Source organism: Temnothorax americanus, unplaced genomic scaffold, assembly GCF_048541705.1.
Source record: "Temnothorax americanus isolate GAGA-0224 unplaced genomic scaffold, ASM4854170v1 Scaffold148, whole genome shotgun sequence".
Taxonomy (NCBI): domain Eukaryota; kingdom Metazoa; phylum Arthropoda; class Insecta; order Hymenoptera; family Formicidae; genus Temnothorax; species Temnothorax americanus.
Genome location: NW_027509284.1, coordinates 7,242 through 34,377, shown reverse-complemented (window position 1 = coordinate 34,377; position 27,136 = coordinate 7,242). Strand labels below are relative to the sequence as shown.

The following is a 27,136-nucleotide window of genomic DNA, read 5'->3' as shown; positions in this document are numbered from 1 at the left end:
ATTAATGCAATTTTTTTCATTACGCATTACTTTTTAAATAATCAATGCGACTTTTTTCATTACGCATTACTTTTTAGATAATCAATGCGATTTTGTTTATTACGCATTACTTTTTAAATAATCAATGCAATTTTTTTTATTACGCATTACTTTTTAAATAATCAATGCGATTTTTTTCATTACGCATTACTTTTTAAATAATCAATGCGATTTTGTTTATTACGCATTACTTTTTAAATAATCAATGCAATTTTTTTCATTACGCATTACTTTTTAAGTAATCAATGCGATTTTTTCCATTACGCATAACTTTTTAAATAATCAATGCAATTTTTTTTATTACGCATTACTTTTTAAATAATTAATTTAATTTTTTTCATTACGCATTACTTTTTAAATAATCAATGCGACTTTTTTTATTACGTATTATTTTTTAAATAAGTAATGCATTATTTTTTAATTTGAATTTTCATTACTCTGGACCTCATCCGCTAAATCGCTCAGTTCGTACACGCGTGGTTTTCGCCACTCGAGAACGCGGTGAATTCGAAATATTTCTTCACTCCACCTCGCCTCGTATCCTTTCTCGAAGGTAGCTTTTGCTCTACTGACGCGAACGAGTTCTCCGACGCTGTATTTAGCTTTTCGCGCGCGTTTTATCTTTTCGCTCTTTCTCCATCGTCGAACTATATTTTCGCGCGCTACACGAGCGTTTTCTCTCGTAACGACAGCCGGTTGCATTCTGATGGAGGAATGACGGGTGTGATTGTAAGCGCTTACGATATCTTGCAAAACATCGACGTAGCGCCGCGTATTTTTATGCGTAAAATAGCGCCACATTCGCTCCTTCAACGTTCTGTTAAAGCGCTCGATGACGGCAGCTTTGATATCAGGATTACGGGCCACGCGAAAACGAATGTCGTTTTCTTCCAGAAACTTTTGCAACGGACGTCCGATAAATTCTTTACCTTTATCCGTTTGTAAGTATACCGGTACGCGCCCGTCGCTTTTCGAGAGCACGCGCTGGAAAGCCGTCGTCACGTGCTCACTCGTTTTGTCTCGTAGCGGTTCTACCCAGACATATTTACTAAGCACGTCTATAATCACCAGAACATACGAATATCCGTCGTTGTAACTTTTGAGATTTCGGAGCTCGATCAAATCGGCCTCCCACAGATCGTCGATATTCGACACGTTGTAATGCAACCGTGGAAATTTTTTGCGCGATGGACGATGCAACGTGTAAGCGTCTTGCGTTTCGAGCCAACGCGTGACTTCGTTACGGGAGAAATTCGGTTTAGCGGCGCGCGTCAGATTATCCGTTGCCGAATAGCCCGCGTAATGTCGCGTGTTGAAAACGCATTCGCTGATACACCGTATTAATTTATCGTCAGCGGTCCGTAAGAAGGTCGCGCGTTGATTTTTGTTCAAATACAGCAACGCCTCGAGAAGACAGGTATTTTTCTTTCCGATCGAGCGTCTGGCGTTTTTCGTCGCTTCGTCTGATTTTGCGTTATTTTCTTTCTTTTCCATCGCGAGAAAATTACACGACTGACCAGCGTGAGCGTTAGTGCGCGTCTTTTATACGTAGCCGTTGGAAAATGATCTACGCGGTACGTAGACGAAATGTGCCGTATCGTCGGGAAAGATACACGTTCGAAATCGATATTCGTCCGGAGTCAATTGTTTCAAATCGAGCAGTAGATACCCGTGCGGTCTCGACGTGGCGTCGTAGTACGCCTCTTCTAGAAACTTTGGATCGTTGGAAAAGACTTGACGCGCTAAATGACAAATTTGCGCACGATCGCGAGGATTTTTGAAAACCACGATGTAATTTGCATTGAGCGATATATCGCGTTGCCCGCGTCCCTGATGAAAAAGATTTTGTGAGATAAAAATTACGCTGAGATTCTTATGATGACTGCCTTTGGTAAAGAGATCTACGATCGCGTCGCTCGATGACGATTCTCTCATAAGTTCGTCGATTATCACCAATTTAGGGGAAAGCAGATCGGCGGAATAATCTTCCGGACGTGGCAATCCCTCGCGAAATTCAATTATATTTTTCTTCACCGCTGCTTCCTCGCGCGCGTCGTATTGTAATTGACGATAAGCCTCCTGCCACTCGGCGTAATAAAACAAAACTCTCTCGAAACGCACGTCGGACATGTGAAATAGTTGTCGGAGAAAGGTTTTCACGAAGATCGTCTTCCCGCAGCCGGTGGGTCCGCACACGATCGACGTCCAGGGATGTTTTCAGCGCACGTCTATTTTGCGAAATGATTGACTCGAATTCCGCGCGTGACTTCAAAAAGAATAATTTGAGGAGGAGAGGAACGGGGGGAGGGGAGGGGATAAGGTAATCAACGGCGGCGGCGGCGGCGGCCCGAACGCGCGCACCAGCGTACCTCCGCAAACGCTCGCGCGAGCGAACATCACCGCGGACGTTGATCAGCTGATTCGCGCGCCGCGGTGGACATAAGCTTATTCACCCGTCTTAGCTTATTACGATTCCGCAGCGAGAGCATCGCGATCGACGAGCTTGTACGCGATGCTCCGAGCGGAGAAGTGAGAGAGAAAAAATAAGCGCGGAGGGAAAGGAAGGGGACGAATATATATATGATACAGCAACTATTTACGTTTTAAAAGTGAAAATAATTTATTTTTTCAGAGATTTTCTGAGGAAAAAAATCACAAATTTCAAGAAATTTTATATTTAATCACACACACAGAATATATTTACATATTACTACATTATATTTTTTTAGTTACATATGTACAAAAATCCTTTTGCGCACTTACAACTATTTTTACAAAATTAAAAAATTATTTACAATATAATACAAGAACATTTTTTTTTGTTACGCTAAAGTGGCAGAAAACGTGTTAGCCTAACTTAAAAATAAAGAAGAAACGTTTTACCAATACCGGTGCGTACGTTTTCGTTTCTTCGCGAGTTACAATTTCATGAAACGCGGTGCGGCGAATTGCACTAAAACGTAGATTTATCACCGTCCCCGCCGCCGACGACGTTCCTCCCTCTTCCTCTTCTCTACCCTCTCTCTCTCTTTGTATTATTAAGTTTTCAATACTATTGAAATTTACAGCTATAGAATTCCTATAATTTAAAGTAATACCTTTTACTTTACACGACTCTACAGTACGTCCGTCCGGTGTACGAACAATATAAGCGTAGAATTTCGGCCCGCCCGACACGAACTTCTCGATATAGCTGCCGTTGCCGTAGCTCTCGAGTTCGTCCGTCATGTCGCCGAGGAAGTTACCGGTACGCGGTTCGTACTCGTTCGGATCGCCTGTACTTACATATTATACAAGAGTCGGTATCGTAGTATAAAACGCGTCTATCTAATGCTTCTAAATATTCGTATAATTTTAAGCGCGCTTGTGCCGTCGTGTACGCCGCGATCACGACATTTGTCAATGGAGAAGCCACGACGGCATCTTCTCGTAGCCGCCTCGAAGCATATATTACCTCGTCGTTGACGGGTAATATGTCGATTATCTCGTGCTCGGGACTCGTGAGCAAAGTCATGAAACGCAAACAAGATTTCACGACTTCGGTCTGAGGCAGATTGGTTCGCTGACCAAATTTTCCCCAGAAAGAATTTAAACAGAGTTTCGCGAACGAGCGCAGGCCAGGATTCCGCACGATGTTGTCCTTATCGAGAACAACACCCTCGGTTTCCGCGTATTCTCGCAGGTATCGTTCTTTTGCCTCGTCGTCATGACAATCGCTCGGCCACCCACTAGCTTCTTGTTTTAATTTCAAAAATGTATTTATGTATTCGGCGAACAAACCACCCTGCCGAGTACCGGGGTCATATCGCGCAACTTTATATTGCCATATTTCGCTCACATTTGTCACGCGATATCCCTTCTCGACGGCTTTGCGCAATTTGACGGATACCCAAGTACCCTTGAATTCACGATCGGCGGGGTTATCGTGAGTGCACGCGGCCTGCGAGAACGTTTCACAACAGCTACGACATAACGCGAACAATAATTTTCCGCGTACGCGATATGGGAGTACCGGGTGAAAAAAATCGCGCGGTGGAAGTACTCGGCATCGAATGAGTCCTTCGATCAAATCAAAATTATAATTTGGTGCAGTTCCGATTATCGCTCGGCATTCTTTACCGATAAAAATATCGGGGTGACCGATCGGAAAAGCACCGGTTTTCAATACGTAGAGATACAGAGAACATACGTCCACGTAACGTATTTTTTCCGTACCCCGAATTTCGCGTCGGGTGACGATGTTTCCCGTGCGTCCTCCGTAAAATGCGTCGCGAAGATCGAGAAGTGCGTGTTTCAATAATGGGTGATTTTCTACATAATCTTTTATCGCCTGATTTTCTCGCAACTCACGGTCGAAATCGCACTCCCACATCTCCGTCACGAGGTACCCCCTCCTTCAGAGACGACATGTCATCGCGAGTGTTCGTTCGTAGCGCGCGTCGATCGTATCCTCGCGATTCGCGGTCGAAGGCTTTCTATCGCGATTCACTTGAAAACATGTGGGACATCCGTGCCAAAAGCAACCGTGAAATTGTAGTACGTAACGTCGCGTCTCGTTGTCGTCGTCGTCGTCGTCATTAGTCGGCGTCTCGTAATATCCGTCAACGCGCGTGCCGTCGATTTTATGCTCGCGCCCTCGCCCTGCGTGAATTATGGGATGTCCGAGCTCGTGCTCCATCCACACCAGCCACTGTAGAGCTTTACGCGAGTGATTATCGGCGAATCTGTATCCTCCCGCCAGAATAATTCCTATTTCCTCCTTGCGCATAAAGTTTTTGCGAAAAACTCTCATACACGTGGAAGCGATAGTCGTGCATTCTTCGAACGGACACACGTTCCCGCATTCCAAAAAAATTTTTCTTAAAGCCATGCACACGCGTCGAAGAATATCCACGTCGTTACGACAATATTTAATAATTTCACTTTGAAAATTAAAAATAAAGTTGTTACGCGTCATCTCCGCGTGCCACGAAAGAAAGTGTTCGCGTTCTTTCGGTTTCATTTGTTTGGGAGAAAAATATCGTGTGTCGGGTATCGGACCGATATAATCTTGATTTTCGCGGGTGTTAAACAAATGTGGAAAAATACCTTTATCCAATGTATCCCGCAGCCCGAAAGCTTTAGGTAATTCGGATAATTTCATAGGCATATAATTTAAGTTATCGATAAATTTTGTATGTCCAACCGTCATCCCGACAATTTTTGTTCCGTTTAAAATTACTTGTGGCTCTTCAGTCTTTTCCGTATTTTCGACTAAATACTTTAGAATAAGTTGCGCATCGAACGCTTTCGCATTATGCGCGATGCAAATAATTTTTTTTTTACATTTTGTCGTTTGCGTTACAAAATCGACGAACTCTTTTACAGGATCGCGCTGAAATACAAACTCGCGCACTCCACACCAACGGCATCGCTCCGACATGTCGTCTATCGCGGCGCACGCTTCGCAAATCTGTTGCGCGACGCAAAGAGTCGGTACGTGAACTTTGACGTTGTCCGTACCTTCGAGCGTCTCGTCTTGACGCGTTTCAAAATCATAGAACACGAATGCGACGCGTTCTTTTTTGCTATCACGCTTGTTCGTTGCATTCACCCCGTCATTTTTGTTTCCATGCGATGCCTCTCGTCGTTTACGTCGGCACTACGTCGAAGAGGCCGCATAAAACATAAATGATTAGCGGACTGCAACGAACAATACGTCTTGCAATACGAAACGCCGCATTCGTGTCGCAAACCTCTCTTGACGAATCGCCCGCAATTATCGCAAATCTTCACGGAACTGCAGACGCTCGCGAGCGATTTACCGTCGTAAGATTTTTGCGCGAGATGACGTTCGAAACACGAGTTTCCGAAAAACGCACGATTACACGCCGCGCACTTGACAATTTCTACTTCGGGATTCTCGCACGAAGGTGTAGCGTAACAGTGCGGACATTTTTTCGAACAGCGATGTCCTCTGTCTTTACGATACGCAGTGTTGCACGACACGCAAAATTCTTTTTGAGTACCGGCGGCGACATTCAAATTTAAAATCGGATTGTAATGGTGCGAACGCTCGTAAAACATGATATTTAAACGGCACGTAGGCTCGCGTTCTAACGAGGCGAGTAATTCGGCACCGTCGTACAAAGGATTCTCGCCTCTACCAAAATTGTTGGAATTATATACGATTATTGCTATACTTTCATTCGCAAGAAAATGTTGAAAACGTGTAATCTCCGGAATTCCGCACCCGTCTTCGGGTATCGTAACACCGGCGTTCCTCACCAGCTCCAACGCTAATTCACGCTGAAGCGCGGAAGTCCGGCATCTTACGGTATTCCACCTGTCGTGCAACACTCCCGTACGTAGATTTCCGCGCTCGCGATAAATTCGTACCAACACGAAGGAACGAGGTAGGCACAAATTATCACGATTACCGAGATCTAAAATTGAGCGCTTAGTGATGGCTGTTATCCTGTTTATCGCATCCCCACGACCTACCGGCATCGCAACGTTGAAAACGTTGCTTTGCGCGATCGAACTTACGAGATCCCATATATTCTCGGGTGTTAAATCTCGTGCTGGGCGAAACGATAGCCCCGCCGGACCGTGCGTTAGTTCCGCCGACTCGAACGATAAGCCGACGTAATCTCCCGGACCAGTCGAACGTAACGCGTACGCGTGAATCTCGCGGAACGCGTTTTCTAACCAACGCACGGTATCCTCGCTTTCGGGTATCGGACGTACTCTAAAACTAGCCTCCCTACCGAGTATTCGGAAATTTCTAAATTGTCGCGCGTTTTCTGCCACTAAATCTATATAATTAAATTGTCCGACCTGGTAATGTTGTTGCTGCTGCTGCTGCTGCTGATGGTGATCCTGCTGACGTGCGTGCTCCTGATGTTCCTCTTGCTCCCTCTCCACGGGGGTATTTTCCTCCTCCTCCACCTCATCGTCTCTCTGCGATTGAGATCCGTCAGCGTCGGCAGCAACAGTATTCCCCCCTTCCTCCTCCTCCTCCTCCTCCTCGCTAGCACTCTGCGTTTGCGTATCATCATCATCATTGTCAGTGTTCGGAACAACAGCAGCGGTAGGACGATCCGCACCACCTCCACCCGACTGTACTAAAAAATAAAAAAAAACTTAGTATCGTATAATATCGATTTATATTACATTTAAAGAGTTAAAATTTTTTTCACGACCGCGATAGAGCATACTAAGGTAACTCACCTTTAGTTGCTTTTATCACTGGCGTAGGTCGACGTTCTTTTTTTTTTTATGTTTGTCTCTTACTAATTTTCCGGAGACAAGGATCGAACCGGCGAGTAAGAAACATCTAATCAGAAATAATTACTTGCGTGATTAAAACAAAAAAAATTACGGAATTAAAATTATAATAGACAAATATTATTACCTTCATAATTTCTGGGTGCGTATCTCTCGTCGTCGTCGTCGTCGTCGTCGTCGTCGTCATCGTCGTCGTTGTCATCGTCATCGGTTTCACTAATAATATCTTGGTCAATATTATCGATATTATCTCTCCTCCCCCTCTTCCTCCTCTTCCTCCTCCTCCGCCTCGTTCATCACTTCTGCGTTTCGAACTTCTTGTTCTTGTTCATGTTCTGCTTCTTCCTCTTCCTCTTCCTCTTCCTCCTCGTCGTTGTCGTCGTCGTCTTCCATCAATATTCGGTCGATCACCCCATCGACCGTCGAAACATCATCATCAGATTCCGATCCTTGTTCTTCTTCTTCTTCTTCTACTTCCCTTCCAGGTAAAATGTAACATTTTGTTATTTCTTTTATTCGCTGCTAAATTTTTATCTTAACTTATTTTTTAAAAATTTACCACGCGGCGTAATAAATATAACCGAATCGAGTGAGCCCACAATTCTCACCTCTGCTTCTTGAACTGCTTCTTCTTCTTCCACCTCCTCTTCTTCTTCATCGTCATCTAAAACAGTATAAATTATATTTGTTTTATTATACAAATATTGCAAGTGTTAGCTTTTACGCGTTATTATTATAGTTTCTTACCGGAAGATAAATCGATGACGGAGATGTTGTCTGCGGGTGGTGGTGCCTCAATTCTAGCTCTTCCTATAAAATTTAATATTTATAATATTTTTTTTAATAATTAATTATTTTATTATTTCTAACTTACGTGCTGCCCTTATAGAAATGTATCACTAGTGAGTTAGTGATTAATTACTTATTTTGAGTACTTAAATTACTGATGTACAGTAATTTCTTGTGATTCAATTACTGGGCTTGTAGTGATTACAAGTACTTCAATATTGAAGATTTTAGTGATTAAATACTGCTAATATTTAACATTAGTATTGAAATATTGAGGTATAATACTGCATCAGTGATCAAATATATTAAAGATTTCAGTGATTAAATACTGCTAATATTTAACATTAGTATTGAAATATTGACGTATAATACTGCATCAGTAATAAAGTATTTATACAAAGCACTGATAAGAATTTAATTACTAAGGTAAAGCATTAACATTAGTATTTCAATATCCAATAGTATTTCAATATTCAAAATTGAGTGCTTCAATTATTGTTGAAACTTCCTGTGTGTATTTTCCGAAATATTATTTCCTTTTTGAGGCTCAAAGCATAAGTATTGCTTTCAAAAATATTTAAAAAATTTGAGGATTTTCTCTAGCAATGAAAACTATGACATATATGCGATGAAATGGGTTTAAATATAAAGTATATAAACATTATTTTAACTGTGATTTAAGTAAGGAAGAGTAAATAATGTACATATGTTTAATGATATTATGGATAGGTGCATAATCAATGAAGAATAATAACACGTGCACTTGTTATACAAAACTTCGTTATTGTCTCTTAATAAAAATTTACATTATCAAAATAAAAAGTAAATATATAAAATACAAAGTAGGTAATACTAAAATATAAAGTAAATTTATTACATATAATGCTGCTTAATATTTCTAGCATTAATTCTTAATATTAACCTATATATTAATCTATACCAAAAAGAGAAATACTTATGACAATAATATATTCGCAAACATATCTTTACTAATGATTAAAATGTCTTTTTAAGAAAATAAAAACATAAAAGATAAATCACGGAGTTAAAATATTGGCTTTTTTTATTAACAAACAATTCAATCTGTTTCAAGTGAATTTACCAGAGGAAAACAACAGAATTTTCGTCTATCATTTGGATGGGGTGTTATAACGCACTTTTTAAATAACATTTCTGGAACAATAGCTACACATGAATCTGTCTGCTCAACTATGCTAAAAATTAAGTTAGATGTAAGACCAGTTTCTATATCTCTGCTTAAAGATTCACCGGTACAATGTAATTTTAATCCTAAAAGAACACAAAGTTGCTTATTTGAAAGAGCAGTGTTGACAATCATTATATGAGTGAGAGACAAGAATTCTTTATCTTGTAGTTGAACGATATTATTTGACCTTTTGATCATACGTTCATATCCTTTTACATGATACAAAATATTGTTATGTATAAAGCGTTTGAATGTCCGTATGTTTAAATTGAGTATCTCTTCTCCAACTAAAGCTTCAACCACAGTTTTTTCACGTAATGTAAGAGTGTACATATCTGGAATACCTAGCAGCCGTGTAGAATCTCCATACTTTAAACAATGCCGCAAACTTTTTTGTATGAATAATTTTTTAAACAAATTTCTTGCAATGTCTGAACAGTTATTGTTCTGAAATTCATTTGATGCCATTTCCTGAAGACTTTGCATTCTAAGATAATTTTTACAAATCTGTAAAGGAACTGAGTGAGAATTCCTAAACATTTTTGACAGCACGCCATTATAATGTTCGTAAGGAAAAGCAGACATAGCCCATAAACCTCCAAAATTTTTCACACTTTTGGGGATATGAAGAAGCAAATGGAAATTATATTTCATAAGTTCAGGTGTTCCATATATTTTTTCAATCGAAAGAACAAATTTTCTAAGAGCTTTCGTAGCTTTTATAAACTCGATCTCAGAAAATTGTTCTTGAAGAAATATGTTAATACTATATACTAATAAAAACCAATGATCTAAGTATTTTTTAGGCATATTAACACTTTGAAGGCAAATAAAGGAATAATAAAGAAGAAAATTTTTCCATTCAGAAGCTTTCCACAGTTTCCTGTCAAATAAAGATCGCGGAGTTCTCGTTATTTCACTAGGTGGTTTTATAGAAAGCAATAATGTATCAATTTCTTTAATTTTTGTATCATTACCAATGTAAAAAGATCTATCTTTATTTTTGCCATCCATCCACCATGATACCATAGTTTTTACTACTCCTAATAATACACTGTGCATATATTCTGGTACAAAATATTTTATTATGTTAAATTCCTTTAATAGCAATAAGACTGATGGACCTTTGATTCCATTAAGAACACGACCATTTCTCATAACTTGTAAACTGTCATTTCTATGTTGTTGAAGATTTCTCTTTATTCCTATATCACCTCGATACAATCTTGTTCTGCCACGTCCAACCGAATACTCTTCACCTGAATGGAGGCAAAATGCACATCCTTGATTACCTCTGAAAGTTTTTATATTTTGTAACAAAGGCCTCGCCATAGAATCAACAGACGACAATAATGTATGTACTCTTATTGTAACAGGATTGGCAGTAAAAACCTCAATGCCTTCGGTATGTAAAATATTAAGCTCTTCGACAAAAGGCTGAAGAAAAGTGTTCATATTTAGTTTCCCAGTACCATACCATAAACCACATAACAAAACATTGTCTTTTCGAATTCTAAATGGCAACTCATTAATACAAACTTGAATTGGCCATAATTCAATTTGCGATGACTTATGGAGTTGAACACCATCAGTGTTCCATTGTAAAGTGATATCCCCCCTTGATATTGTACCATTTTCAAGTAACTTTTTATAAACAGCACCATTAATGACATCTTTATGGTTCTCATCAGTCCATCTTAATTGCTTTTTTATAAAGTTATTATTTAAAAGTTTAATTAACTGTTTTTTTAAAGGTATGTACAAAAAGTAACATCCTGCCTGTTTTAAATTGGCTTTTGTACATACTGCACCACACTCACATTCCATAACATTATTCTGAGCAAATTTAATCAGTCTTTTACATTTGTTAACATGACAATAAAAATGAGTGTTAACAATTGGTGGTTCAGGTAAATCTTTGAGAAACAAAAACAGGGAACCGTGACGGTTAGTTGGCAAGTGGCAGTCAATTAATTGGATTAGGTGTTCAAAAGCTTTATCTGATAAATCAAAACGCAATGCAAAACTCATAATTAGTAGCTTGCTTTCCTCTAATGTTAACTGACATCCCTCATATAACGTAAGTCTTTCAAGATTTGGTTCATTTTGTTCGTCTACGTAAATATTCTCTTCACAAATACTATCTTGATATTCACAGTCACTGTCAGAGCTATCTGTATGGATGGAATTTTCATTACTATTGTTTGATGCAGCATCAGAAAAATGCTGCGTCTCGGCATCACTGCTTAAACTAGGTAACGAATCACTTAGGTTATTATCTGCTGACGAAGTTGAGGGGAAATCTTGATTATCTTGTATACCAACAACAGCTGAATCATCTGCTAATTCCATTGGTGAATATTCATCATCGCTCTCACTTATTGCCAGTCCATCATACTGTTCTGCCTGTTTGGAGCAATAACCCATATTATTAGTTACAAATACTTTGCATATCTAAGAGCTTATTTCTTTTATTTTTATACCATTTAATATGTTTGATGGTCAAATATATATATACTAAGATAATATTTAAATATAAGTACTATAGAGCCTAACTTACGTCATTTTGCAGTGCATCAGCATTTTGTACATTCTGCAGTCGTCGCCGAAGAGTTGTTGCAGGTATAGGAATATTTATATCTTGCAGGTATTGTCTATAAGGACCTCGTGGCATTTTATAGAAAAACACAATGCCTTCAGAAAAATAATATTTCTATACACACGCTGTCAAGATGTAAATATCAATATGTAAATAGCGCAGAATGATGTATCGGAACGCAAACTATAGGTTAAGTGTTTATTTTTCTACAAAAGCTTGGTCTCATTCCTTCCGTTGCCAAGCAACCGCGCACAATCAAGTACATGTACTGCATGCACTTATTGCACTTTACGAGGGAATGCGCCCCAATCGCGCCATGCCCGCGCGATTTTTCGAGCGCGGTTTCCCCCCTCCACTTAGTATACAAAGCCGCTCTGTCTATTCGTGTGGCGCAGTCGTCACATGAATAGATAGAGCGTCTCTGTGTGCGTATGTGAAGAGGGAAAACGAGTGTGCCCGGGCTCGAAATCGTAGCACTAGTGCGCGGGAGTCTATTCCTTTATAAGTTTATAGTGGCGATTATACAATGTCCTGCGAAGAGATCCAGTCTTACAAAAATCTGAAATTGAACGACTCACAATGTTTGCTTGTTCAATTTCGAAACGAACGAAAAAAGCCGATTCAAGTCGGCTTTCAAGCCTGGCTTAAGGATAAAAATATTAATAAGGAAGATATTATTAATAAGGAAGTAATTATTCATTGGCCACTTGAAATAGATATTGTGTGTGCAAAATCTATGGAAAGGAAATTAAAGAATCGGAAGGAGGACCAAGACAAGTGGCAGGATTTACCAGTAAAGATAATTTCTTTTGGAGGTAGGTATACTTTTTTCTACTTATTTTACACAATAAAATAACAACCAAACTTTTAAAGTTAAGAGGTTAAGTTTTAATTAACTAAAGATTTGTCAATTATCTTTGTAAAAATCAAAATATGAAAAAGCATGATTATAACATCACAAGGTGATTTTTTCTCAATTCTCGGACAAGCTTAAATAAAATCTCACTCGCTATTCACATTATCTCACTCACTCTTATTCCCGTTTTATTCACATTCTCATCACTTTATAATATACAGCTCATACGATACTCTTATTACTTTGTTTAAAATTTTATAGAATGGACAGAAATGTGTCATCAAGCAAAGAATATCGAGAAATTTGGTGTGGCAAATGTAGATCGCAAGCAGAGACATGCTTTTGTAAAGAAAAACGTTAATGAAGATAATAAAAGCGATAGCAATAACTCTGACACTAATTCAGATGAGGATGAGCAAAATAGCGACAAGAATGAAAAGGTTATATATAAAAAATATTTCTACATTTTTACATTTGATCTCAATTTATAAAATAAAATCGATGAAATGTGTACATTTATTAGATGCAGCGTTTTCTTATTTAGTTTTTCTTTTTTTAGTTTAAATATAGTAAAATAAAATTAAACAATAAAATTAGTCAGTCAACTTCAGGACCATCAGCTCCCCAAAAGAGTAAGATGGCCAGCAGCAGAAGCACTAAAAGAGATAATAAACAAAATATGAATACCACAGTCCTATCACAAATTGAGAACGTTATTCAGGAAAAAGAAAATGTGGTCAGTAGATCAATAAATTTTTTAATATAAAATTTTAATCATTAATTAGATTATTTATCACATTTTATGACAACAGTTCTGTTATTACATTACAGGCTGAAATTATTGATAGTGATGAAGACAGCGATAATAAGTACCAGTTTCACAAGTTGTCAAAACAACAATTAAACTACAAAGTACTTATTTTGGAGGAAGAGAATAAAAAGCTGCGACTTGATAATGCCCGATTAAGAACACTTCGATGTGTAAATGAAGGTAAGTGCGTTTCTTTTGAAAAGCGAACACTTGCTACGCTCACAATAATATCACTGATATAATTTTCGTTTACAGATTTAGAGAAAATTAATCAGCTCTCCTCAAATATACTAAAAAATCTTGATCGTCTACAAAAGAAGTCTTTACCACCATTAGGTATGCCAGACAAATACCATGATTATCATCATTGCAGCAATGACAAAACAAATAGCAGTAAGAGCGAGATGAGAAAAAGCAGTAAGAAGGATGCATTATCAGTACCAACTACGAATGTCACAAAAACAGCTGTAAGTTGTTTACTGCTTTTTTACTAATAAGTTATGAAAACATTTGTATGGTTAATTGTAAGCGTATTAATAAATAAGATAATCCGATTCCTGCTTACTTATATATTTCAATGTTTGCGCAAGATGTGATTAACTTAATTGTAGAAAAAAGTAAAAATAATTTAATTACTCTGCACACCGTCCTTACAAAATTTTATTCCTTATACTTTATTTTGCAGCATTCTTCACCATCAACTTATACAGTAACAAATGATTATACAAGTGATGATCACAATAATGTTCAACCCGAAGAGAATGATCAAGTTTGTATAACTAAAGATTAATCTTTCTTTTTACAAATAGCTATAAAATAACAATTAGAAATATTTAAATAAATAATAGTAAATAAACTAAATACATTTTAATTATTTTTAATAATTAGACTGCAACACTGACACAACCTGATGCAACGGATGGACAACCTGACAGACAAGAGGATCATCATCAAGATCGTGAAAATAACGACCCAATAACTACGAAAGTTGAAGAAGCAGTACTTACGAAAGAAGTAAAAAACCTAATTACATTATATAGTACATATAATATACAGTTAAATGTCTTACATAATTTTTGAAATAAATTATGAACTATATATAAATTATGACTAAAATTTGATTTGCTTGAAAATTTAAGTATAAATTTTTATTGATATTTTTCACCGTTTATGTTTTTAGGATGAATTAAATATTGGTGGACGAATAATTGATAAAAGAAAAGTCGTAAGGATTGAAAAATCTAAGGGAGTTTCATACTTTGTAACTACTCTCATGGGAATTGTTTTCACTAAGGAAGAAATGGGGACATGTAGCATGACAGGCGAAACAAGCAATTTTCATAAGAATAAATGTGATTTGGCACCAATAGAGAAGAAACAGTTGGATCCTGCTGTTAGGGATGCTCTCATCGGTAACTTATTCTTAATTAAAATAATGAATTTTTTTCAGTTTTACCTTTAAGTATACTCAATATATAATTAACGTGCAAAAACTCTCTCTTTCAGAATATGTGAAGCATGAATTTAAAGTAAACGAGGATGACAAAGCACAACTTAATAAAATTAAAACTGCTATAAAAAGCAAACTTAACAATGAAGCAACTAAACGGAAAAGTCAATTAATGAAACAGCAAAAGACAGCGACCTCATAACCGTAATGTAAAACAGTAATGTAGTAAACTACTACACTAAATAAATGTCTTTCTTACGTAATTAAAAGATTAATTGAAATTACAGATTTCATTTTTCACCTAAACCTATAATTAATATAAATTATGAATTATTTAGCTAAGCTAACTATATTAATAAAATATTAATAATTATATATATATATATATAATTATTAATATTGATGAAATACTGAGAATTATAGATAAATACTAGCTACAGTAATTAATTACTGGCAGCTGCCAGTAATTAATTACTGTAGCTAGTATTTATCTATAATTCTCAGTATTTTATCAATACTAGTGATTTTATCAAGTACTTCTATCAGTGATTTGGACGAAGTACTAGCCAAAAAATTACTGAAATACTGCCAGTACTTAATCACAGTATTTTCCCCAATGATTCGCAGTATTACATTTCTATAAGGGTGGTACTGCCTCCTCAGCAATGTTTTCTTCCGCTCGACGTCTCTGTCCTCGTCGGACCGGTTGGACAGCGGCAATACGGTTCTCTACTATTAAATTAATTTAAATTTTAATGATAAACTCCGTTATATTAACATTTTAAGGTGCAATTTTTATTTCTAACACTTACCTATTCCGCCGTTACAACGCATAAATTTCGCAATATGCCCTCTTCCTGCGTCTTCTTCTTCGTGATCAAAACCCTCACGCAAAGATAAAATGTTGGAAATGATGTTCACCAATCTTTGATTTTTCTTACAGTAACTCAGTTCATCCATAATGGATAACAGGGTACTGGAGCACCCATCCGCGAAACGTAAGAAAAGACGGTAATTCGCCTCTTCGTCGTTTGTCACTGCTTTTATAAACTTACGTTGCTCATTTAAGCGATTGCTTAAATTGCAACTCACTTTAAAAAAATCGATTAAAATTGCGCGGAGAAACATTTTTGCGACACTTCACTTGTCTGATTAACTATAAGAGCGTTGCAAGACGACTCCAGTACAACCGGACAAGTAAAGACTAACACTCAGATATAGTATTACAGACTATTTATAGTTGAAAATATTTTCAAAAACTTCTAGAATAATGGCGTGACAAAAATTTTCTAGCTATCCCATTGGTTACCAAATTCGAGGCTTTTCCGCCCATTTTCTTCCCACTCTCCATTGCCGGCAGAAGGGTGAAAGGTTTTCGGAAAAAAGTTATTTTTTTTTGCCATAAACCTTTTTCCGTCTTGTTCACAAAACCATATTCTTTTATTTAAGGCCTTACAAAGAATTCCTTATTAAAACTTTCTAGTAATGCTTTATTCCAACATGTAACTAGACGGCTTTATTATCGCAACTGAGAAATTTATTGATTTATTGCTTTCAGTGTAAAAAGCCAATCTAGAATAATGGCGTGACAAAAATTGTCTAAGGTCCTGGTTAACAACTTCGAATCTTTCCCGCTCACTTTCTCTCTACCCTCCCTTTCCGGCGGAAGAAAAAGTTTTTGGAGAAAGGTTATCCTATGTTATAAACCCTTTTCCGTCTATTGTTCACAAAATTATATTATTTTATCTAGGGACATACAAAGAATTCTTTATTAAATGATTTAAAAGATAAAAAGAGCTCGAATAGATTTTTGTTGTTCCTTTATTTTTTAGAAATATTTTTATTTAAAATTTAAAAATTTTGTAACCATTACGCTTTTCGTATAAAATCTTTAACCGTTTACTTTATTAACAAATTCTCTTAACTTTCCATAAACTACTTATATTTCAGAATTTATAGTTAAAACTAAAAAATCTAAAAAAGTCTAGAAAAATCTAAAGTTTTCTAATTTTTTATCTGCGCGCGCACACTAATTTTTCTAGAACGTTACAAACAAAATTAAAGTTTTGATTAACGTTACGAAGCCAGAATCATTCGAGTCCCAACGTTCGAAGCGACAAGTTCGCCAGTGAAAAAGTATATCTCTCTCATCTGACTTTTCGATTAGTGTGTGTGTGTGTGTCAGCCGATATTACGAAGAAATAAGAACAATGGCTAGTCACACAGAAGACGCTAATAATTCTGAAAAGCGGATGTTCACTCGCGATATTCCTGATAAAGGGATTCCCGATAAGGGACGTAACTTCGAGGGAAGAAACGAGCAATTACATATGCTGCTATCGACAACATATGGACTCAACAGCTCCCATACGAAGAGAATTCACGTGGGTTTGCAAGCAACATCCGAGGGAGTTTTCGTGCCGATGGTCAAATTAACCGGCAACTGTGCGGACGGCGATTATTTCGACGAGAAATCGTGGCAGCAGTTTCAAGAGAACATGGGACTCGTGAGCGAATATTTAAATGGAGAAAGCAAATTGAAGCCGAATTTTATCTCCATTAACAATATCTCCGTCAATTTTACTTCGGCCTACGGAGCAAGATCCATATTGCTGGCGTACAAAGAAAACGAGGAAGATACTTCTGCCAGGACGAATCAACGAACAGGCGAGGAAAATTGTCCACCGACGAAGAAACGAAAAACATATGCTGTGGCAATTGTGATGCAGAAGCCTACATTTCTCGGGCTGAAAAATATTGCGAAATGTATCGATGCACATTTATTACATTTAAAATCAGTGGCCGATAATGTTAACAATTGCGCGCGTCATCTTATTAAGGAAATAGAGTTAAATCTTCCTAAAGGTTATATAGATAAGGATATTGTGAAATTAACTCTGAGGAAATTACTTCAACATCGAACTTAATGTACAAACGCAAATAACCGATTTAACTTTCCTCGATACGTATTTTAATATAGTAATGGTAGAACTTTGTTTGCTGCGCTTTACCGAAATCTGTCGTATAATTTTGTCGAATCGCGGATTGTAAATTTTATAACATTATTGTTTAACAATTTATCTACAGCCTTACTTTATAAGCGAAAAAAATGTATTTTTTCCTATGAAGAAGAATTTGTAGTAATAAACATTTTTTTGTAACTTCTACATTTTTCTATTTTTCTTCAATCCTCACGTTCTCCGCAACAAATTTATTTTTCTCTTATTTTTTCAGGATTGGTCAAAGTTTCTAAATCGTAAATTTTTCGAATGCGTTCAATAATAAAAACTTTTATTTAAAACGAAATAGTTGCATCACGTCGTAAAGCGAACCTGTCCGTTCCTGTTTTACAACCTTGTTTCCGCAGGAAATAAGTAATACATGAGCAAATTTTAGAAACCAAGCGTATTTGTTTATTTCAAAAACTCTTTGTCTAGACCCAAGTCCTAAAAAGAACCCCGTCATAAATCATAAAAACTCTTTGTTACAAAAAAAGGTTGGGTTGCGTCACGTCTCGATACAAGCCTGGTCGTTTTTGTCCAGACCCAAGTTCTAAAAAAACACCGACATAAATTATAAAAATCCTTCAATACAAAAAAGCGTTGGATTGCGTTACGTCACAAAGCGAACCTGTCCGTTCCTGTTTCCCCCTCCCTTCGAGGCAAAACGCTCTTAAAAATTCCACTTTCCGTTTTCGGCATCTTAGCATCATATCCTTTTTCGAGCTTAGCGTCGTCTACCACGTGCTCCCACCAAAATGGCGCTGGCCGGCTCTTCCGCTATTTTACCGCGTGACTTCAGCGTCGTCCGCCACGTGCAGGCCCAAAAAGACGCTGGACACTTTAGGCGGGAGAGCCAATCAGACGCTGGGTAGGTATGGGGTATCCAATCAAAACGCACCATTTAGTTACTATTTTGAATCCAACATTTGTTTCGTAGTCGTCCACCACGTGCAGTCCCAAAAAAGTCACTAGGCACTAGATACCTTAGGCGGGAGAACCAATCAGACGCTGGGTAGGTATGGGGTATCCAATCAAAACGCTCTATTTAAATCCGCCATTTTTGACTCGTAGTTTTCCACCACGTGCAGTCCCCCCCAAAAAGTCACTAGTCACTAACCACCTCACGGAGGGGAGGACCAATCAGACGCTGGGTAGGTATGGGGTATCCAATCAGAACGCTGGGTAGGTATGGGGTATCCAATCAAATCGCTCCATTTTACCCCCACCCCTCACACGGCAGCCAATCAGAGAGCTCCGAGGTCACGTGGGCAGACCGTCTGGCCACGCCCCTGGCGCCGGAGGGGTCGGTGGAGGGGGTTTGTTTTGACGCCCCATACCTACCCACTTATAGTGTGTTCGAAAATAAGTTCAGTTACTGCCAGTAAATCCAGTGCAGTTGGCAGCAGTGAAATTTACTGGTGCCGCGTTTCGTTTCTCCCATCAATAAAACCAGCAAAACATAGCTGAAGTAATCCAAAGCAATCCCAAGTGATCCTAAATCTTAAAGATAATCTGTTCGTAAAAAATTGTATGTTTAATCGGTTTTTTGGCGCTACAAAAAGAAATGAAGAGATCTGTGCAATCTGAAAATATGCCTCTACATGAATGCAACAATAACCAAGAATTACTTGATTTAAAATTACTCGATGAAGCAACAAATACACAATATGTTGTAAAAGTAAGAAGAGAAATGTATAATCGTGCTCATAAAGGTATAAGTTTATTATAATAATCCATATTTTACATAATAGCATTCATTTATATTAATATAACATTTTAGATGTTACAAAAAATAAAGGTTTTTGCGATGATTATCTACTTATATGTATGTTACCATTTTTTATACAGACATGTTATTTGCTACTACATTGTTAGAAAAAGCAAAAAAGGCACTTAATTCTAAAAGTACACATAGTTCTGCTGGTTCTGCTTCACCTGTAAATGTAATGGCAAATGATAACAGTACACCTAGTTACTCAAACATAACAAATGCTGCGGTTCTTAATGACACTGTTAATGACGAAAATATACTTTCTACTTCTGACTCTGAAAATATTTCAGACACTCCAGATACAGGTAAGTCTAAGTAATAATAATGTCGAAACAAGTGACAGAAATATAACAATTACTTATATAACATTGTCGAGTAAAATATATTTATCCATAATTATTGCTCTCTCTCTGCTCTCTGCTGCTGATCACTTTTTATTCTTAGCCTAATATAACCAAAGAACCAATTAATTAAACACACATAATTTTTTAAAATTATCTTTAGGATCACTTGAGATCACTTGGTTTTACTGGTTTTACTGATGGAAGAAACGAAACGCGGCACCAGTAAATTTCACTGCTGCCAACTGCACTGGATTTACTGGCAGTAACTAAACTTATTTTCGAACACACACTTACTACTCTCACTTAGTGTCTTTTTACTTATATTTTTAGTAATTTATTATCTTGTGTGTGTGTGTGTGTTTGCATTAGGATATTAAAGAAATAAATATAAAGAAAATATTTGAGTAAAATAATAGTTGACAAAAACCTAACCTACCATTTGATCTCCTATTACTCGGCCGTGTTTTTAAATAATCTAACCACGTTATCCCATGATACACTCAAAATATTTACGTTATTTTAAAACAAAACGGTTTTTGCTATTTATTTTCGACATTTGATAAATATGAAATAACAGGTCTGCACTTTATACTACATTAGACTAAACAAAGCGCGTCACGCGTCGCATCATCCATTGCAATCAATCAAAACATCTTATTTTATTACATTATTTGTGACAAAATGTTAGGCTGAGTTTCCACTGAGCGCGTCACGCGTCGCGTCGTCTGAGTTGAACCAATCAAAACATCCCATTTTGATCCCGTCACAAGAATGTAATAAAATGGGATGTTTTGATTGGTTAACTTGTGACGACGCGACGCGTGACGCGCTCAGTGGAAACTCAGCCTCAGCCTTAGATTGGTTAACGACAGACGACGCGACGCGTGACGCGTTCAGTGGAAACTCAGCCTAAGTAACAAGGTGTGCTACTGCGCATTTCTACTGACCAATAAGAGAACGTGGCAAGATTCCACCATTTTGTATAACGGATATTATCTTAAGGCCTTGGCACATAGAAAAACTTAAGCAGTAAAACCCAAGCAGTAAGCAAATCAGCCAATCACAGTCAAGAACTTAAGCACGGCCCTAAGCGGTAGCGAATCCATACTGTTGATTTCTTACTGCTTAAGTTTTACTGCTTAAGTTTTTCTATGTGCCAAGGCCCTTATTCGGGCAAGAGAGGGTTTTAATAAAAAATCTTTCGTGTGTAAAGTGGGGAACACAGATTTTTGCATAACGCATAATGCGTAAGAAAAATGATTGGTCTATTTCCTCATGCACATGTATATGGGACAATCAATTTACTTATGCTTATGTTTATGCGCTACGCAAGTTTGTCTGGATTGACTTTAAGCGGGGAACACAGATTTTTGCATTACGCATAATACATAAGCATAAGAAAATTGATTGGTCTATTTCCTTATGCACATATGTATGGACCAATCAATTTTTTTTATGCTTACGCATTATGCGTTGTGTAGAAGTGTGTGCTCCCCGCTTTATGCGGGGTCTACAATGCGAGTCGTGGGTCGTGAGTCGTAGGAAATAGACCAATCACAATTGAATTTGAGGAGAATAATCGACTGTGATTGGTCAATTCTTGCGACTCACGACTTTGCGACTCCCATTGTAGACCCTGCATTAAGCGTCGTCTACAACGGCAGCAGGAGTATGCAGTAAGACATAAACAGTAAGCTATTGACCAACCACAGTCGATTATTCTTGAATTGCAAAAATCCCATTACTCAATAACTTACTGCTTACGTCTTACTGTATACTCCTGCTGCCATTGTAGACGACGCTTTAAAGGCCATCGCACACAAAATTGCATAGGTTGCATAAGCATAGTATAAGACAACTGGACCAATGAACATCTTATGTAAATTAATATGGCGACTTTATACTGGATGCTCATTGGTTTAGCGGTCTCATTCTGCGATTATGCTAAACTATGTATTTTGTCCAAATAGGAATTACTATTTTTTTTTTAATTTAGGCAATAAATGTAAAACAAAGATACGTGCGCAGAAAAGATTTTGGCGGAAAATGTTAAAAACATCTTAAAAATCGTGCTATTTTCTAAATAGTCTGATTATTCTATTCTTGTCGTATTTATATCAAACGTTAATATTGTTTTAAAACGAAAAGAACATTGTTAATTCTCGTCGTGCACACATTATGAGGGGTCTAATAATGCGGGGTCTACAATGCGAGTCGCAAAGTCGTGAGTCGCAAGAATTGACCAATCACAATCGAATTTGAGGAAAATAATTGACTGTGATTGGTCAATTTTTGCGACTCACGACTTTGCAACTCGCATTGTAGACCCAGCATTTAGTCCAACCTTAATGCGGGGTAGAGTCGTAAGTCATGAGTCGTAAGAAATTGACCAATCACAATCAAATTTTAAGAGAATAATTGATTGTGATTGGTTAATTTCTTACAACTCACGTCTTACGACTCGCATTGTAAACCCCGCATAAATGTCGAAAGTAAATAACGAGAGATGTTTGGCTGTCGCGACGGACGTTGCGTCTGTTTGCGACAGACTTTCCGTCTAATGTAGAACAAATATAGCTTTGAATAGCTATATTGAATATCTATAGATCTGTTCTTTTTAGCTGAACTTGCACAATTCATCATTTCTCCTTCTCTCTCCAACATGAAAAAAAAAGAAAGAATGTAAACCGTGCGAGAAATTCAGCTAAAAAGAACAGACATTAAACATTTCAGTATAGTTATTTAGGGCCATTTTGACCAAACTCCGATTAACTTAATCGTTGATTAGTCCATTGGAGCAACCGCATTTGTCAATCTTAATGAGCAAATGCGATTGGTCATTTTCATTTCTAATCAACGATTAAGTTAATCGGAGTTTAGTCGAAGTGGCCCTTAAGCTCAGTTTCACAAGTGTCAGTTAACTTTTAACCTTAGATTAACTCACTCTTCGTCTTTTTCTAAGGGGGACGTTAGAAAGAGACAAAGAATGAGTTAAACCTTAAAGGTTGAACTACATATATCAGACAGAAAATCTGTCGCAAGCACTGATCCATATATAACTGGATAGTGAATAGGCCGAATTTTGTGAAGCAATATGAACGGCCGCCATGTTAGTCGCAGCGGGCACTTCGGGCGTCATCGGGAGCCGTCGTGAGCGTTCGTGAATCGCCGAGTTTGAAGTTGCACACAGGAGTGAAAATCGCTTAGTTGTGTTTTTACAGTTAATTTAAAGTGCATTCCGTTTCACGCATGATGCGCATAATGCATCACTTATCTTTGTTTAATATTTAGTGAACAACAAGGATAAATTATGCATTATGCGCATCATGCACGAAACGGAACGCACTCTTATACATACAATTGTGTAAAATATAAATGCATTTATTGATAAACATAAAGAATACATAAAATACAAATTATAGAAGATTATATTAAATTAACAAAATTAAATTTCCGAAGGTATCGCAAAACAACAAAATAAAATTTTCCAAGGTATCGCAGAACTTAATACTTAAAAAATAATTGTGTACAACAGGGTTGGGTACCCTGCTAAAAATGACCGATTGAATCCGATTAAAAATTTTGAATCCGCATGAATCTGGATTCTTGATCCGGAAATCACGGATTTATAACGATTACACCGACTGAAAACAATTAAAACGGATTGGTATTCAAGGATGTAATTTTAATCGGATTCTATCGATTTGAATTGTTATGATTTTATAACAATTACACTGATTAAAAACGATTAGAACGGATAGGTATTCAAAGATGTAATTTCAATCGGTTCTTATCGGTTTAATTCGTTATGATAAAAAAAATTAATTTATTTTAAAATTTTATTACTATTTTTTAACTAAATTTGTTTCTTAAGATGCAGTCTATGATTATAAATATTTTCTCGTATTTGAAAAACACTTACCTTGGTGGGATTCAAACTCGGGACCTCTGCATCGTGAGCCAACTGCCTTATGTGGTAGACTACTTCTTAATTTGATGTAAACGTTATATATAGTCTACATATATCACAACCCCAGCGCAAATATATAATTTTTTAAAAATTATCTTAAAAAACAAATTCAGTTTAAAAAGAGTAATAAATTGAATTGGATATATAATATAATAGAATTGTTTAATGTCGGGTGAATGTCAAAAACCAGTGCTGGATCATTATGAAATTTTGTGTTCGTAAATATATTCGTAAATAATCGGGGCCTTATGTTATGTAAGGCCATCTCTAACAAATTTCTACACGGGAACAACTAAACACGCGGAAAGCGGGAAGAAAGAAGGCCATTTCACTTCAAGTTCAGTGAAGTTTGGAGTGACAACTTTACTCTAATGACTTCACTTTAAAAATTAGAGTGAAACTCTACTCTTTTTACCTTAGAGTGAATAAATTTACTCTATTGGAGCGAATATTCACTCTTTTTGAGTGAACTGGTCAGTAACTCCATGATTAGTTATATAACGATTAAACCGATTGGAAACGATTGAAACGGATTCGTACTCAAGGATGTAATTGCACTCGTTTTTTATCGGTTTGAATCAGTCTTAGTCAATCGTTTAAATTGTTATTATGATTTCGTGAACCCTGAAATCACGAAATTATAATGATTTAAACGGATTGACTGACCGATTCAAACTGATAAAATCCGTGAATTCCGGATATATAAACCGGATTATTTACTACTTTATTATAATTCCATTCTTTGTACTACAAATTTATTACAATGTGCAGTATTTATTTAACCCTTTGAGAAAACACCTGTTTTTTCATTCACGGAGAACACTCTGGGTCAATCTGACCCTACATACACACTTTGATCGTCCACCATTTTAAATTAACGAGTGCGATTAGCTTGAAAAAATTCCCAGATGTACTTGGAACATTGTTAAATCAATTGATATAAATAAAAAGTGTTATTGGAATTATTTACATATTTTAAAAAATTCAAAAAAAAATTAAAAAAATTGGTTTTCTTTTTAAATTTCTTAAAATATGTAAATAATTCCAACGGCACTTTTTATTTATATCAATTGATAAAATTGGGGAAAGTAGCTATGTGAATCGGATTAAATCTGCTTTAATCATTAAAATTGTATATATAACACATAATTTTTACGTAATAGAGTTCTTACTACAGGATTTTCTTTTGATAAAATCATGAGTTCTATATTTGCAAAACTGTAAAATGTTTTTATTTAACCCTTCGAGAACACACAAGGTTAATTTGACCTTTTTCTTTTTTTTTTGCCAGAAAACATTTTAGCCAAAAATATTAAACAAAAAAATAAAATTTTTTTCGTAAAAAACTTTTTTTCTTCAAAAGAACACACTGAGTCAATCTGACCCTACACACACACTTTGATCGTCCACCATTTTAAATTGACGAGTGCGATCAGCTTGAAAAAATTCCCAGATGTACTTGGAACATTGTTAAATCAATTGATATAAATAAAAAGTGCCGTTAGAATTATTTACATATTTTAAGAAATTTAAAAAGAAAACCAATTTTTTAAATTTTTTTTGAATTTTTTAAAATATGTAAATAATTCTAATAACACTTTTTATTTATATTAATTGATTTAACAATGTTCCAAGTACATCTGGGAATTTTTTCAAGCTAATCGCACTCGTTAATTTAAAATGGTGGACGATCAAAGTGTGTATGTAGAGTCAGATTGACCCAGAGTGTTCTCCGTGAATGAAAAAACATTTGTTTTCTCAAAGGGTTAAATAAATACTGCACATTGTAATAAATTTGTAGTACAAAGAATGGAATTATAATAAAGTAGTAAATAATCCTGTTTATATATCCGGAATTCACGGATTTTATCAGTTTGAATCGGTCAGTCAATCCGTTTAAATCATTATAATTTCGTGATTTCAGGGTTCACGAAATCATAATAACAATTTAAACGATTGACTAAGACTGATTCAAACCGATAGAAAACGAGTGCAATTACATCCTTGAGTACGAATCCGTTTCAATCGTTTCCAATCGGTTTAATCGTTATATAACTGATCATGGAGTACTGACCAGTTCACTCAAAAAAAGTGAATATTCGCTCCAATAGAGTAAATTTATTCACTCTAAGGTAAAAAGAGTAGAGTTTCACTCTGATTTTTAAAGTGAAGTCATTAGAGTAAAGTTGTCACTCCAAACTTCACTGAACTTGAAGTGAAATCGCCTTCTTTCTTCCCGCTTCCCGCGTGTTTAGTTGTTCCCGTGTAGAAATTTGTTAGAGATGGCCTTACATAACATAAGGCCCCGATTATTTACAAATATATTTACGAACACAAAATTTCATAATGATCCAGCACTGGTTTTTGACATTCACCCGACATTAAACAATTCTATTATATTATATCCAATTCAATTTATTACTCTTTTTAAACTGAATTTGTTTTTTAAGATGATTTTTGAAAAATTATATATTTGCGCTGGGGTTGTGATATATGTAGACTATATATAACGCATACATCAAATTAAGAAGTAGTCTACCACATAAAACAGTTGGCTCACGATGCAGAGGTCCCGAGTTCGAATCCCACCAAGGTAAGTGTTTTTCAAATACGAGAAAATATTTATAATCATAGACTGCATCTTAAGAAACAAATTTAGTTAAAAAATAGTAATAAAATTTTAAAATAAATAATTTTTTTTATCATAACAAATTAAACCGATAAGAACCGATTGAAATTACATTTTTGAATACCAATCCGTTCCAATCGTTTTCAATCAGTGTAATTGTTATAAAATCATAACAATTCAAATCGATAGAATCCGATTAAAATTACATCCTGGAATACCAATCCGTTTCAATCGTTTTCAGTCAGTGTAATCGTTATAAATCCGTCATTTCCGGATCAAGAATCCAGATTCATGCGGATTCAAAATTTTAATCGGATTCAATCGGTCATTTTTAGCAGGGGTACTTAAGCCGAGGGCACACAAAAAAACTTAAGTCCTTAAACTTAAGAAATAGTCCATA

At 36.4% G+C, this 27,136-nt stretch overlaps 4 protein-coding genes and 1 pseudogene across 8 annotated transcripts; 2 read left to right on the top strand and 3 right to left on the bottom strand.

Moving 5' to 3' along the window:
* Window positions 1–1,508: 1,508 nt before the first annotated feature.
* LOC143894918 (uncharacterized) lies at window positions 1,509–3,267 on the bottom strand (annotated as a pseudogene).
* LOC143894909 (uncharacterized) lies at window positions 2,705–4,419 on the bottom strand. Its single transcript, XM_077401589.1, has one exon. It carries the CDS (start codon window positions 4,409–4,411, stop codon window positions 3,281–3,283), a length of 1,131 nt encoding a protein of 376 aa, XP_077257715.1. The 5' UTR covers window positions 4,412–4,419; the 3' UTR covers window positions 2,705–3,280.
* Window positions 4,420–5,625: 1,206 nt separating this feature from the next.
* On the bottom strand, window positions 5,626–11,997 carry LOC143894907 (uncharacterized). 5 transcript variants are annotated; one of them, XM_077401583.1, is made up of 6 exons: window positions 11,865–11,997; window positions 8,056–11,710; window positions 7,917–7,972; window positions 7,436–7,786; window positions 7,252–7,357; window positions 6,393–7,145 (listed from the first exon to the last, which is right to left on the bottom strand). In XM_077401583.1, the coding sequence occupies exons 1-2, from the start codon at window positions 11,976–11,978 to the stop codon at window positions 9,176–9,178; spliced, it is 2,649 nt and encodes an 882-aa protein (XP_077257709.1). In that variant the 5' UTR covers window positions 11,979–11,997; the 3' UTR covers window positions 6,393–7,145; window positions 7,252–7,357; window positions 7,436–7,786; window positions 7,917–7,972; window positions 8,056–9,175. The 5 variants fall into 5 exon arrangements, with proteins under 5 accessions (XP_077257712.1, XP_077257709.1, XP_077257711.1 ...); XM_077401585.1 differs by having other exon boundaries at window positions 6,393–7,140; XM_077401584.1 differs by having other exon boundaries at window positions 7,436–7,781.
* Window positions 11,998–12,421: 424 nt separating this feature from the next.
* On the top strand, window positions 12,422–15,315 carry LOC143894908 (uncharacterized). Its single transcript, XM_077401588.1, has 9 exons — window positions 12,422–12,718; window positions 13,021–13,199; window positions 13,319–13,495; window positions 13,591–13,750; window positions 13,826–14,037; window positions 14,256–14,339; window positions 14,459–14,584; window positions 14,751–14,982; window positions 15,077–15,315. The coding sequence occupies exons 1-9, from the start codon at window positions 12,430–12,432 to the stop codon at window positions 15,220–15,222; spliced, it is 1,605 nt and encodes a 534-aa protein (XP_077257714.1). The 5' UTR covers window positions 12,422–12,429; the 3' UTR covers window positions 15,223–15,315.
* Window positions 15,316–15,927: 612 nt separating this feature from the next.
* LOC143894917 (uncharacterized) lies at window positions 15,928–18,035 on the top strand. Its single transcript, XM_077401598.1, has one exon. It carries the CDS (start codon window positions 17,231–17,233, stop codon window positions 17,945–17,947), a length of 717 nt encoding a protein of 238 aa, XP_077257724.1. The 5' UTR covers window positions 15,928–17,230; the 3' UTR covers window positions 17,948–18,035.
* Window positions 18,036–27,136: the final 9,101 nt, after the last annotated feature.